General features: G+C 46.5%; 1 protein-coding gene across 3 annotated transcripts in view; it reads left to right on the top strand.

The window, feature by feature from the left end:
- Positions 1–13,278: 13,278 nt before the first annotated feature.
- The window catches only part of washc5 (WASH complex subunit 5), a 37,913-nt gene continuing 36,630 nt past the window's right edge, over positions 13,279–14,561 (top strand). For 2 of the 3 annotated variants that reach the window (XR_016115220.1, XM_088998006.1), the window contains exons 1-2: positions 13,378–13,531; positions 13,870–14,086. Coding sequence is in view for 2 of the 3 variants with exons in the window: in XM_088998006.1 (XP_088854132.1) it covers positions 13,901–14,086 (186 nt within the window). In the remaining variant the exon portion in view is untranslated. Of the gene's footprint in view, positions 13,532–13,869; positions 14,087–14,561 lie in introns of all 3 variants that reach the window. The other variant, XM_088998007.1, reaches the window with a different exon arrangement.

Consider the following 14,561-nt stretch of genomic DNA (forward strand, 5'->3'; position numbering starts at 1 on the left):
GGAGGGAGCAGGAGGTTGTGTTTGACAAATTGTATTAAAATAAAGTCAGCAGGAACAAAATCTAAAACATCAAAATCATCTGAACAGAAAAAAAATTCAAAGTATCAAAAGAAAACCAAGAGTAAAAGTCCGCCAAGGTGAAACAAACACAAGCACAGCAGACAATGCATACACAATGCATACAATTACCCGACGCCGAATGGTTGTGTCCGGAGTCCTTTTTGCCACTGATTGGAATGACCAGCACCTGCGAGGCTGCATAGAGGGCTGACAGCGCTACCTATTGGTCGCCAACCAGATCATGACATCTCCAAAACAGTGCATGCATCCTGCAGTACTTCCCCAGCTCCTCTGCTAAGTTATCAGAAATGTGTCTTTCATTGAACTTAAAACAATCCAGCAGACAGGTGCCCACTTTGAAATTTTTAATAAAGTGGCATGTAACTGACATGTAGGAAGTTGTGGTTGGGGATGTCCAGCAGTCAGTTGTTAGACAAACAGCTGTTGCTTTTTTTTTTTTTTTTACCCGTTCTTTGACTCCAGCACGTTCTTTGTCATATATGATTCTGGTATGATTCTTTGAGAAATTGTTTTGAGAATCAAAATCAGAAAGCCTTTAATATGCCAACAATGGGGAAATTTCCTGTTTGGAACTGTATACATTGGGTTGAGAGCATGAGTATATTTTCTGAATCCTTTGTCATCCACAATTGAAAATGGCTGAAGATAAGTGGGAAAAGTCGGCTCCCATTTCCAGATCCTTGTTAGAAGCCAGCTCTCTTCGTTCACTTCAGAGATCCGGCTCGTTTGTTAACGACATATCACTATTGTGCATGTCCTGCACCGCTCTGACATACTTCTGTGTCACCCCAGACTTCCTCATGCAATACCACAGTTCGTCTCTGGGCACCCTGTCATACCAGATCAAGAAAGACACAATATTCGGGGGATCTAACAAATGAGGACATCATTGAGATTACGTTGCTGAATGATGAGAATGAGGAAGCCGCACAGTGTGGCCTTACCTTCCGGAACTTGCAAAGACTGTTCAGCACGAAATCAGCAGCAAATCGCCCAAGAAATTGATGACAATACGGTTAGAGCTGTCAATTTCAGTCATTGTGTTGAGGGGATCATGGAACCATGCAGATATATCTTTGCTCAAAAGAAAAAACATCGGCAACAATTACCTACTACAATGTCCCTCACCCATGGTAAATCGTCATCCGAGTCCTCTGCGAGACCCTCGATGGCTTCTGTAATTGAATTTATGCAGTAGTGTACCTGTAAATATTACACTGTATATACTGTATGCTGATAGAATGTAGCCACAAGGGGGCACAAGCCAGTGTCTTGTTGTGCCGGTCCCAAGCCCGGATAAATACAGAGGGTTGTGTCAGGAAGGGCATCCGGCGTAAACATTTTTGCCAAAACAAATATGCGAATCAAACCTCTGAATCCCATACCGGATCGGTCGAGGCCCGGGTTAACAACGGCCGCCATTGGTACTGTTGACCTTCAGGGTGCCAGTGGAAAATGGACTACTGTTGGTCGAAGAAGGAGAGGAGGGATGTGTGCCCGGAGGAAAAGAGAGAAATGGAACGCCAAGAGTATAGAACTAAGAGTAGGAACTTTGAATGTAGGAACAATGACAGGTAAAGGTAGAGAGCTGGTTGACATGATGCAGAGAAGGAAGGTAGACATACTGTATGTCCAGGAGACCAGGTGGGAAGGGAGCAAGGTTAGAAGCTTAGGGTGAGGGTTTAAGTTGTTCTATCATGGTGAAGACAGAAAGAGAAATGGAGTTGGGGTTATCTTAAGAGGAGTTTGTTAGGAATGTCTAAGTAGTAAAAAGAGTATCAGATAGAATGATGAGTCTGAAGCTAGAAATTGAAGGTGCGATGTTCAATGTTGTTTGTGGTTATGACCCACAAGTAGGATGTGAGCTGGCGGAGAAGGATTTTGGTTGGACTTTGATGAAGTCATACAGAACATCCAGAGAAGTGAGAGGGTTGTAATTGGTGGAGACTTCGATGGACATGTTGGAGCAGGAAAAAAAGATGATGAGGAGGTGATGGGCAGGTTTGGACTCCAGATGAGGAACGCTGAAGGACAGATGGTGACTTTGCTAAGAGAATGGAAATGGCTATTGTGAATACTTTCTTTCAGAAGAGACAGGAACATAGGGTGACCTACAAGAGTGGAGGCAGAAGTACACAGGTAGACTACATTTTGTGTCAACGGCACCATCTAAAGGAAATCAGAGACTGCAAAGTAGTGGTTGGTGAGAGTGTAGCCAGATAGCATAGGTTGGTGGTGGGTAGGATGACGCTGGCAGTGAGGAAGATGAAGAACCCAAAGGCTGAAGTGAGGACAAAACGGTGGAAGTTGAAAAAGGAAGAGTGTTGCATGACATTTCGGAAAGGAGGTAAGTAAGACAAGCACTGGGTGGGCAAGATGTCCTTCCAGATGACTGGCAAACTACAGCGAACATAATCAGAGACACAGTTCGGAAAGTACCTGGTGTATCGAGTGGAAGAAACGTAGATCAGGAGACTTGGTGGTGGAATGGAGAGGTGCAGGAGTATATACATATATACTATATATAGTGATGTCATGAGAGGCTAGCTCTCAGCGGGACAGGACAAGGAGCGCAATGGGCGGCAGGTTCGAATACAAACAAAGGTTTTAATAAAGGGTTTCAGGGGGAATTCACAAGTAACAAAGGCAAGAATAGTGTCTCTTCCAATACTTAAATCATAATGAAGTCTCTTCTGAGGTGAAACTGAAGACAGAGTACTTTTCCATGGGTTTCTAGGCCTCACCCCTCTTGATGTCCTTCTCAGGTAGCCTAGCCACCTTTAGCAAGGGTCCAAATCCAGTGTTCTGTCATCTGGTCCCAACTGGCAATGAGTTCCATGCAGCAATCTGTTTCTCCACAGCGCACAGCAATGGAATTTGTCTTCCCCGCCCGCACACTCAGAAGCTCTCCGCCTTAAAAGCCCTGCCTGCCAATCAAGCTGTGATCAGCCACAGGTGTGGGGTTTGAATTGCTGCCTTCCACCAGATGGGGCCAAAACTCTCTCTGGGTGAAGCCATCTTAGGGGCACCTATTTGCCCTCCAGAACCCAGCCTCTCGTGACATCACACATTCCCTCCCTTGAGACCGACGTCCTCGGCGGGGTGAAGGATGCGAAACAGGCAAGGAAGGCCTCTCTTCAGGAGAGGGCATCCGCATTGCCTTGGCGCTTGCCAGCCCTGTGGACCACAGAAGAGTTAAAGGCCTGCAGGCTCAAAAACCACCTGGTTATTCTGCTGTTGGTCTCCCTGTTTCTGGCCATCCATTGTAGGGGAGCATGATCAGAGACCACCGTGAAACATCTACCCAGGAGATAGAAGCGTAATGACTCCAGCGCCCATGTAATGGCAAGACACTCCTTTTCCACTGTGGAATAGTTCTTTTCCCTGGGCAACAGCTTTCTGCTTCCTCTCCTCCAACTATATCCAGCCCAAGCCTCTGAAAAGGGGTCTCAATGATGGGTAAGGGAATGAGCGGGTTTATGTATGTGGGCTTTGGCGCCACCTGTTGGCACTCAGGGCAAGAACGACAATAGTTCTCCACATCCTTGTGCACCCCTGGCCAGAAGAACCGTTGCAAGATTCTCTCTTTCGTCTTTTCTTCCCCCTAGTAGGTGTGTGTGTGCCAAGTCCAGGACTGTAGCTCGGTGTGGCTGTGGCACGAGAAGTTGTTCACGTACTTCACTATTTTGCTTCGTTACCTGGTATATTAACCCCCGGTCAACCGCAAAATGGGGGTATGTGGGACTTGTCCTTTCCCCCAGTACTACACCCTCTAAAACCTGCACATTTTTCATGACGTTGGCAAGGGTAGGATCCTGTAACTGGGCTGTACCATACCGGCCTGTTAGAGGAGGCAGCTTCTGGGTCCCTGGGTTCTCAGCACCACTGGAAGCCGGGAGATTTTCTGAGGCTGGAGTCTCCTCGGCTGTCTCTGGGCCAGACTGTCTCCGGTGGTGCATTTGCTGTCGCTAGGAGAGCACAGGCTGGGGAGAGTGAATCAGGGGGGTAGGCTTGAGTATTCACAACATGCGTCTTACCTCTCCCCTTCCGAGGTAGTCGGGCCAGTCTTTCCTGTGTTTCTCTCTACAGTGGGTGAAAGGCCGGGCAGTCGCGTCCACTCAGGAGGGGGACAGGGAGAGAGTCAACTACGCCAGCTACTATGCGGATGATTCCCTTGGTTGTAGTCATGGTGAGTTCGGTGGTGTGGTACTCTCTGGTGTCTCCGTGGACACAGGAGACTGGAAGGGTTTTCTCTGGAGACAACATGGTTGGATCCACCAGCGTTTGGCGCACCAAGGTGACCAGGCTTCCGGAGTCCAGCAGGGCTTCAACATCTTGTTGATTCACTGTCACTGGACAGGTGGGGGGTCTTGTTAGTGACACCCCAGGAGGGAGGCATAGTGAGCAGGGTGGGCACTGGAAGAGTCAGCGCTCGGCATGGACTCTTCCGTTGGTTTTCCACACTGCCATGAGATGTGTCCCGTCTCTCCGCATCTGTAGCATTGTCTGGGCTCAGTGCCCCTGGGTATCCGCCACTGCCTGGGTGGGCTTCTGATGCCGCCTGGAGCCATCTTGGCTATGTTGGGGAGCTTGGGCACATTTGCGCGGGCCATTCCAGTCCTGGGTGGGGATGTGTTGCCGGTGTCCTCCCTGGTCGTTCGCAGCATCTCCGCTGTGGCCTGGTACTGTTCCACTGCTGCCACTGTTTGACAGGCAGTAGTCAGCGACTGATGATCTTTTTTGCCTCATAGGGCAGGGCCCGTAAGTAGCGATCCACGACACTGGCCTCGACCACCTCAGCTGCCGTGCTCCTTTCCGGTTCCAGCCACTTCCGGGCGATGCGGGCCAATTCATGCATCTGTGCCCATGGAGGCTGGTCTGGCTGGTACACCCAGGTGTGGAAGCGCTGTGCCATCCCGAACTTGGTGAGCCCACGTCTGCTGAAAATTTCAGCTTTTAGATAATCATAGTCTTCTGCGGTCAAGTCCAGGACAGCATTCAGTGATTCCCCTGTCAGGAAGGGTGCAAGCAATCCCACCCACTGCTGCTTGGGCCACCTTTCTCGAGTGGCTGTTGCTTCAAATGTATGCAGGTACGCCTCAATATCATCAGTCACCCCCATCTTGGCTAAAAAAAAACAAACAAACAAAAAAACCAGGGCATGTTCTTGGCAGCCATTTGTTTTTGCAAGAGCAATTCCTCTGCCTTCAGTTCATTTGCTCTCATTTGCTCCTCTAGGAGAGCCAAGTTGGCCTGATATCGTGCTTCCTGACTTGCGAGAAGTGTTTTATAGATCTCTTCCATTTTTTATTTTTTTTGTAATTGAAGATATTTTCAATTTAGAAAAACCACAACACAAACCATCTATGTCCATGCACTTATTAATGCTTGTCCAGTACCTGCATCCTCCACCATATGTGATGCATTTGGCAGCCTTAATGTTCCCCCCCCCCCACACACACACTCAGGGGGTCTTGACCAATCACGTGGCTTTAATCGAAGACGACATTTTGTTTTTTGGAGAACGGCCTCACTCTCTCTCTCTGTCTGTCTATAACCCCATCCCTCACTGCTGCGTTCTTGACCAATCACGTGGCTTTAACCGACGACTGGGGGCGGGGAATAGAGGACAAAAAAGTCCGCTGCCATTTCCTTGTTTGGAGAACGGGCTCATTCACGAACGACACATCACTCATTGTGGCAGCTCCGTGTGTATCCCGAAAAATAGTTCATATGCCAAGGTAAAATTTTCATAAATCGAGAAGTTCGTAACCCAAGGGGTTCGTAAACCGAGGTCCCACTGTACATTCTACCGTGCACCTCCATTTTGAATTTTGTCCCATCCCGGTGGACTAACCAGTCATCACCGTCTTTGAAGCGGACCTCTGCTCCACTCGCTGTTGCTGCTTTGACGGAGAAGATGTTCTGCAGAAATGCTGGGATGTAGAGTGCTTGCTTGAGTCTCATCTTCATGCGTCGTCCCTCGCTGTCCAGCAAATAGACCTCACCCTCTCCTCTCATCTCTGCCATTCCGCTCACCTTAGTGCCGTCTGCGAGGTCAATGATGTGGTCTTTGGGTTTGAAGCTCTTGTCGACTGTTTTGAACTTTGTGGCGTCGTTGACCATATGTGCTGTGGCGCCACTGTCGACCATAAAGCCTTTCTTGTTTCCACTTGTCGGATGGTCATTTAGATTGAAGAAGAAGGGTGTGTGCTCTGACTCGATCTGGTCAGCAGCTCCCTTCATGACGTCGCGGCCTCATCCTCGTCAGCCTTGATGTGGCGTGTCCCACTTTCTTTCCTCTCTTCTGGGCTGGGAAGTGCGAGGACATGTCCTGGCCATGTGCCCTCTTTTATCGCAGGTTTAGCACTCGATATCAGCCAGGTCCATTTTCCTTCATCTCCCTCTCCCATGCGGTCTTGTAGACCCGTTGGTTTTCATTACATTGTCTTCGTTGGCACTCTGGTCACCTTTTTCATACTTGACGGTATTCTCAAAACTTCTCAGCTTAATTTTGAATTCGCCGAAAGTCATACTGTCATTACGTGACGTGCACAACAAACGGTTTGTAAGAGTCAGGAAGCCCTTTTAGCACTATGCTATCTGAAGCTGTGGCGGCACAGGTGCGCACCGTGGCTTTGATGGGAATCTCAGCCTGACACATTTCCCACGCTTGGACAGTATAAAAGGGCAGCAGTCACGGGACAGCAGCAGAGAATATCTCTCACGCAACTCCCAAAGACCTGCTCAGCATCGGACAGTTTCACAGCACGACTTGATCGACTCCACGCCACAATCAAGCTCTGCGAGACATCTGCGTGTCACTTCCCTGGGAGATTTGACAACCACCATTCAACAAATAAAGAGATTTGACACACTCTTTAAAGCCCTTCGGTAATGTGCTCTTCTGCTCTTCTTAATGAGGTGAATACAGTCTCTGCTCGGAGAACATAGTCTGTGACTGTCTCATAGCGCCCTTTTCGGAGTGAGGAACGTTCGCAATACAAACTCACCACCCGTGGTTTGTCCTTTCCAGCATAATGCTCACGGAGAATCTCCAGTGCTTTCTCCCATCAAGTTTTGCGTCCCTCATGACCAGCGATAGGCTCTTATTGTCCAGACATTGCACCAACTCCGCATATGCCTCCCCATACTTATACTTAGCCTTGTCTTCGGCGAGAGCTTCTTCGCTGTCTTCCTCAATGTTCGGGACGCCCAAAATAACGTCTCTGAGGCCTCACAACTCCATGTGCGTCAGGAACCTCATCTCTCAGAGGTCGTAGTTTTTCTCATCGCCATCGAACAAAAGTCTAAACCATCTTTGGCCTGTGGTACTGGGCCCATAACCTGTTGCGCTAGTCATTCTGGCAGCAGTCCTAGCGTTTTAACAGTAACCAAAATGGTAACTTTTCGTAGCAATTGCAAATACTCACGAGAGAAAACTGTTGCACAGCCATGTCAATCATTGGTCTGGGACCTCGACAAACATTTTATTCTGCGCATGCTCTTAAAAGGCTTTACAATTTCCGGGTATCACATGATCAGCTCGTTTCGTAGGTGACATCAATCAATGAAATTTCCCCAATAATGTCTTTGCCTCACACACACATTTACACACGCACACTGAACACAGATAAAAGGATATCACTCTTCGGTTGATCTATATCGCCATCTAACGAGGTATGGTGGAATTTGAATAGCATTTGCACTATCAAAGATCAGAGCAATATTTTCTCTGTTCCAAAAGCTCCGGCATAATATATCAATATATTTGGAAAGCATGTGATTCATTTACTTGGTTTGTTTCAAAAATAAACTTTTTGGGGAAACACAACAGCAGTTTGTCGTTGCTAAACGGAGGCCGTAAACACATTGTATCGTCATTTCCTGACATAGCGCATTGCTTTCTGGAAAACAAACTCACCCCATAGCAGTGTCACATGGTTGGTCATGAGGAAGCAAACAATGAAGGTAAAAAAAAAATCTGACTTCCACCCATCTTTATCCGAACCGCTTTTCCTCCAACTTTTCAAGAATCGCATTGTTTGGTCACACGCCTGTCAGGAAGGGTGCAAGCAATCCCACCCACTGCTGCTTGGGCCACCTTTCTCGAGTGGCTGTTGCTTCAAATGTATGCAGGTACGCCTCAATATCATCAGTCACCCCCATCTTGGCTAAAAAAAAACAAACAAACAAAAAAACCAGGGCATGTTCTTGGCAGCCATTTGTTTTTGCAAGAGCAATTCCTCTGCCTTCAGTTCATTTGCTCTCATTTGCTCCTCTAGGAGAGCCAAGTTGGCCTGATATCGTGCTTCCTGACTTGCGAGAAGTGTTTTATAGATCTCTTCCATTTTTTATTTTTTTTGTAATTGAAGATATTTTCAATTTAGAAAAACCACAACACAAACCATCTATGTCCATGCACTTATTAATGCTTGTCCAGTACCTGCATCCTCCACCATATGTGATGCATTTGGCAGCCTTAATGTTCCCCCCCCCCCACACACACACTCAGGGGGTCTTGACCAATCACGTGGCTTTAATCGAAGACGACATTTTGTTTTTTGGAGAACGGCCTCACTCTCTCTCTCTGTCTGTCTATAACCCCATCCCTCACTGCTGCGTTCTTGACCAATCACGTGGCTTTAACCGACGACTGGGGGCGGGGAATAGAGGACAAAAAAGTCCGCTGCCATTTCCTTGTTTGGAGAACGGGCTCATTCACGAACGACACATCACTCATTGTGGCAGCTCCGTGTGTATCCCGAAAAATAGTTCATATGCCAAGGTAAAATTTTCATAAATCGAGAAGTTCGTAACCCAAGGGGTTCGTAAACCGAGGTCCCACTGTACATTCTACCGTGCACCTCCATTTTGAATTTTGTCCCATCCCGGTGGACTAACCAGTCATCACCGTCTTTGAAGCGGACCTCTGCTCCACTCGCTGTTGCTGCTTTGACGGAGAAGATGTTCTGCAGAAATGCTGGGATGTAGAGTGCTTGCTTGAGTCTCATCTTCATGCGTCGTCCCTCGCTGTCCAGCAAATAGACCTCACCCTCTCCTCTCATCTCTGCCATTCCGCTCACCTTAGTGCCGTCTGCGAGGTCAATGATGTGGTCTTTGGGTTTGAAGCTCTTGTCGACTGTTTTGAACTTTGTGGCGTCGTTGACCATATGTGCTGTGGCGCCACTGTCGACCATAAAGCCTTTCTTGTTTCCACTTGTCGGATGGTCATTTAGATTGAAGAAGAAGGGTGTGTGCTCTGACTCGATCTGGTCAGCAGCTCCCTTCATGACGTCGCGGCCTCATCCTCGTCAGCCTTGATGTGGCGTGTCCCACTTTCTTTCCTCTCTTCTGGGCTGGGAAGTGCGAGGACATGTCCTGGCCATGTGCCCTCTTTTATCGCAGGTTTAGCACTCGATATCAGCCAGGTCCATTTTCCTTCATCTCCCTCTCCCATGCGGTCTTGTAGACCCGTTGGTTTTCATTACATTGTCTTCGTTGGCACTCTGGTCACCTTTTTCATACTTGACGGTATTCTCAAAACTTCTCAGCTTAATTTTGAATTCGCCGAAAGTCATACTGTCATTACGTGACGTGCACAACAAACGGTTTGTAAGAGTCAGGAAGCCCTTTTAGCACTATGCTATCTGAAGCTGTGGCGGCACAGGTGCGCACCGTGGCTTTGATGGGAATCTCAGCCTGACACATTTCCCACGCTTGGACAGTATAAAAGGGCAGCAGTCACGGGACAGCAGCAGAGAATATCTCTCACGCAACTCCCAAAGACCTGCTCAGCATCGGACAGTTTCACAGCACGACTTGATCGACTCCACGCCACAATCAAGCTCTGCGAGACATCTGCGTGTCACTTCCCTGGGAGATTTGACAACCACCATTCAACAAATAAAGAGATTTGACACACTCTTTAAAGCCCTTCGGTAATGTGCTCTTCTGCTCTTCTTAATGAGGTGAATACAGTCTCTGCTCGGAGAACATAGTCTGTGACTGTCTCATAGCGCCCTTTTCGGAGTGAGGAACGTTCGCAATACAAACTCACCACCCGTGGTTTGTCCTTTCCAGCATAATGCTCACGGAGAATCTCCAGTGCTTTCTCCCATCAAGTTTTGCGTCCCTCATGACCAGCGATAGGCTCTTATTGTCCAGACATTGCACCAACTCCGCATATGCCTCCCCATACTTATACTTAGCCTTGTCTTCGGCGAGAGCTTCTTCGCTGTCTTCCTCAATGTTCGGGACGCCCAAAATAACGTCTCTGAGGCCTCACAACTCCATGTGCGTCAGGAACCTCATCTCTCAGAGGTCGTAGTTTTTCTCATCGCCATCGAACAAAAGTCTAAACCATCTTTGGCCTGTGGTACTGGGCCCATAACCTGTTGCGCTAGTCATTCTGGCAGCAGTCCTAGCGTTTTAACAGTAACCAAAATGGTAACTTTTCGTAGCAATTGCAAATACTCACGAGAGAAAACTGTTGCACAGCCATGTCAATCATTGGTCTGGGACCTCGACAAACATTTTATTCTGCGCATGCTCTTAAAAGGCTTTACAATTTCCGGGTATCACATGATCAGCTCGTTTCGTAGGTGACATCAATCAATGAAATTTCCCCAATAATGTCTTTGCCTCACACACACATTTACACACGCACACTGAACACAGATAAAAGGATATCACTCTTCGGTTGATCTATATCGCCATCTAACGAGGTATGGTGGAATTTGAATAGCATTTGCACTATCAAAGATCAGAGCAATATTTTCTCTGTTCCAAAAGCTCCGGCATAATATATCAATATATTTGGAAAGCATGTGATTCATTTACTTGGTTTGTTTCAAAAATAAACTTTTTGGGGAAACACAACAGCAGTTTGTCGTTGCTAAACGGAGGCCGTAAACACATTGTATCGTCATTTCCTGACATAGCGCATTGCTTTCTGGAAAACAAACTCACCCCATAGCAGTGTCACATGGTTGGTCATGAGGAAGCAAACAATGAAGGTAAAAAAAAAATCTGACTTCCACCCATCTTTATCCGAACCGCTTTTCCTCCAACTTTTCAAGAATCGCATTGTTTGGTCACACGATATTCGACAGATGTAAAGGTACGTGACGCAGGCCATGTTTTTTTATAACTGCGTGCCGTACCAAAGCTTATCGAAGTGTCGGTGCTCACGTTAGCATGTCAATGAAGCAGGGAGCTAAACGATCGTAGCATACTTAAACTATATCACATAGCACATTTTAATTCTGTAAATATCTCGAAAGTGCTCCGCTGTACACAATTGAGATAGTTCACTGGCAGCAATTACATAGGTTGAACACACAATAAATAAATGCACGAGGGGACCTTTGCGAAGTGCATTTTTTAGGCAATGGAATTTGTCTTGTCTCTGGAATTTAAGTACCCGTAAGTTCTGTGTACCACTCTGTTTACCCACAGGTTGAACTCCTCTTCATCTCCTCCAGCCACCATGATGGACTTTTTAGCGGAGAACAACCTGTGCGGGCAGGCCATCCTCAGGATAGTTTCCAGGGGAAACGCTATACTTGCTGAGCTTCTGCGTCTCTCTGACTTCGTCCCTGCAGTCTTCAGGCTGAAGGACAAGAGTGATCAGCAGAAATATGGAGATATTATCTCTGACTTTAGCTACTTCAAGGTGAAGAGTTCAAAGACTCAGGGAGTCATTCATCCATGTATGCATCCATGCATGCATGCATCCATGCATGCATGCATCCATCCACGCATCCGTCCGTCCATCCATCCATGCGTGCATTCATTCATTCATTCATTCATTCTTATTAGGGTTGTTTATAAATTGGCGATTCTCCCTGCCAACTGCAGGAGAGATGGGCTACAAATGACAATGTCATTTAAGAATGTTCAGTGAACCTAACCTAACTTTTACAATTTTTGAGAAAACTAAAGTACATTGGGAGAGCCCACGTACCCACACATCGTGTGTTGATGTTCACTCAAGCTACAAGTACAATTCTGAACCTCAGAATTTTACGGACCATTAGCTAGGTGTTTTTTAATATAAAAGGGCAGCAGTCACGGGACAGCAGCAGAGAATATCTCTCACGCAACTCCCAAAGACCTGCTCAGCATCGGACAGTTTCACAGCACGACTTGATCGACTCCACGCCACAATCAAGCTCTGCGAGACATCTGCGTGTCACTTCCCTGGGAGATTTGACAACCACCATTCAACAAATAAAGAGATTTGACAAACTCTTTAAAGCCCTTCGGTAATGTGCTCTTCTGCTCTTCTTAATGAGGTGAATACAGTCTCTGCTCGGAGAACATAGTCTGTGACTGTCTCATAGCGCCCTTTTCGGAGTGAGGAAAGTTCGCAATACAAACTCACCACCCGTGGTTTGTCCTTTCCAGCATAATGCTCACGGAGAATCTCCAGTGCTTTCTCCCATCACGTTTTGCGTCCCTCATGACCAGCGATAGGCTCTTATTGTCCAGACATTGCACCAACTCCGCATATGCCTCCCCATACTTATACTTAGCCTTGTCTTCGGCGAGAGCTTCTTCGCTGTCTTCCTCAATGTTCGGGACGCCCAAAATAACGTCTCTGAGGCCTCACAACTCCATGTGCGTCAGGAACCTCATCTCTCAGAGGTCGTAGTTTTTCTCATCGCCATCGAACAAAAGTCTAAACCATCTTTGGCCTGTGGTACTGGGCCCATAACCTGTTGCGCTAGTCATTCTGGCAGCAGTCCTAGCGTTTTAACAGTAACCAAAATGGTAACTTTTCGTAGCAATTGCAAATACTCACGAGAGAAAACTGTTGCACAGCCATGTCAATCATTGGTCTGGGACCTCGACAAACATTTTATTCTGCGCATGCTCTTAAAAGGCTTTACAATTTCCGGGTATCACATGATCAGCTCGTTTCGTAGGTGACATCAATCAATGAAATTTCCCCAATAATGTCTTTGCCTCACACACACATTTACACACGCACACTGAACACAGATAAAAGGATATCACTCTTCGGTTGATCTATATCGCCATCTAACGAGGTATGGTGGAATTTGAATAGCATTTGCACTATCAAAGATCAGAGCAATATTTTCTCTGTTCCAAAAGCTCCGGCATAATATATCAATATATTTGGAAAGCATGTGATTCATTTACTTGGTTTGTTTCAAAAATAAACTTTTTGGGGAAACACAACAGCAGTTTGTCGTTGCTAAACGGAGGCCGTAAACACATTGTATCGTCATTTCCTGACATAGCGCATTGCTTTCTGGAAAACAAACTCACCCCATAGCAGTGTCACATGGTTGGTCATGAGGAAGCAAACAATGAAGGTAAAAAAAAAATCTGACTTCCACCCATCTTTATCCGAACCGCTTTTCCTCCAACTTTTCAAGAATCGCATTGTTTGGTCACACGATATTCGACAGATGTAAAGGTACGTGACGCAGGCCATGTTTTTTTATAACTGCGTGCCGTACCAAAGCTTATCGAAGTGTCGGTGCTCACGTTAGCATGTCAATGAAGCAGGGAGCTAAACGATCGTAGCATACTTAAACTATATCACATAGCACATTTTAATTCTGTAAATATCTCCAAAGTGCTCCGCTGTACACAATTGAGATAGTTCACTGGCAGCAATTACATAGGTTGAACACACAATAAATAAATGCACGAGGGGACCTTTGCGAAGTGCATTTTTTAGGCAATGGAATTTGTCTTGTCTCTGGAATTTAAGTACCCGTAAGTTCTGTGTACCACTCTGTTTACCCACAGGTTGAACTCCTCTTCATCTCCTCCAGCCACCATGATGGACTTTTTAGCGGAGAACAACCTGTGCGGGCAGGCCATCCTCAGGATAGTTTCCAGGGGAAACGCTATACTTGCTGAGCTTCTGCGTCTCTCTGACTTCGTCCCTGCAGTCTTCAGGCTGAAGGACAAGAGTGATCAGCAGAAATATGGAGATATTATCTCTGACTTTAGCTACTTCAAGGTGAAGAGTTCAAAGACTCAGGGAGTCATTCATCCATGTATGCATCCATGCATGCATCCATCCATGCATGCATGCATCCATCCACGCATCCGTCCGTCCATCCATCCATGCGTGCATTCATTCATTCATTCATTCTTATTAGGGTTGTTTATAAATTGGCGATTCTCCCTGCCAACTGCAGGAGAGATGGGCTACAAATGACAATGTCATTTAAGAATGTTCAGTGAACCTAACCTAACTTTTACAATTTTTGAGAAAACTAAAGTACATTGGGAGAACCCACGTACCCACACATCGTGTGTTGATGTTCACTCAAGCTACAAGTACAATTCTGAACCTCAGAATTTTACGGACCATTAGCTAGGTGTTTTTTAATTTTTTGGCGCTGTGGCACATTTCTTTGATTGAAAAAATCACTACTCACTACTCCCAAAAAATCAGAAAAAAGATTATTAATGTTATATTATAACACATC

This window comes from Hippocampus bargibanti, linkage group LG06, assembly GCF_051943395.1.
Source record: "Hippocampus bargibanti isolate YZ-2025 linkage group LG06, ASM5194339v1, whole genome shotgun sequence".
Classification (NCBI taxonomy): Eukaryota; Metazoa; Chordata; class Actinopteri; order Syngnathiformes; family Syngnathidae; genus Hippocampus; species Hippocampus bargibanti.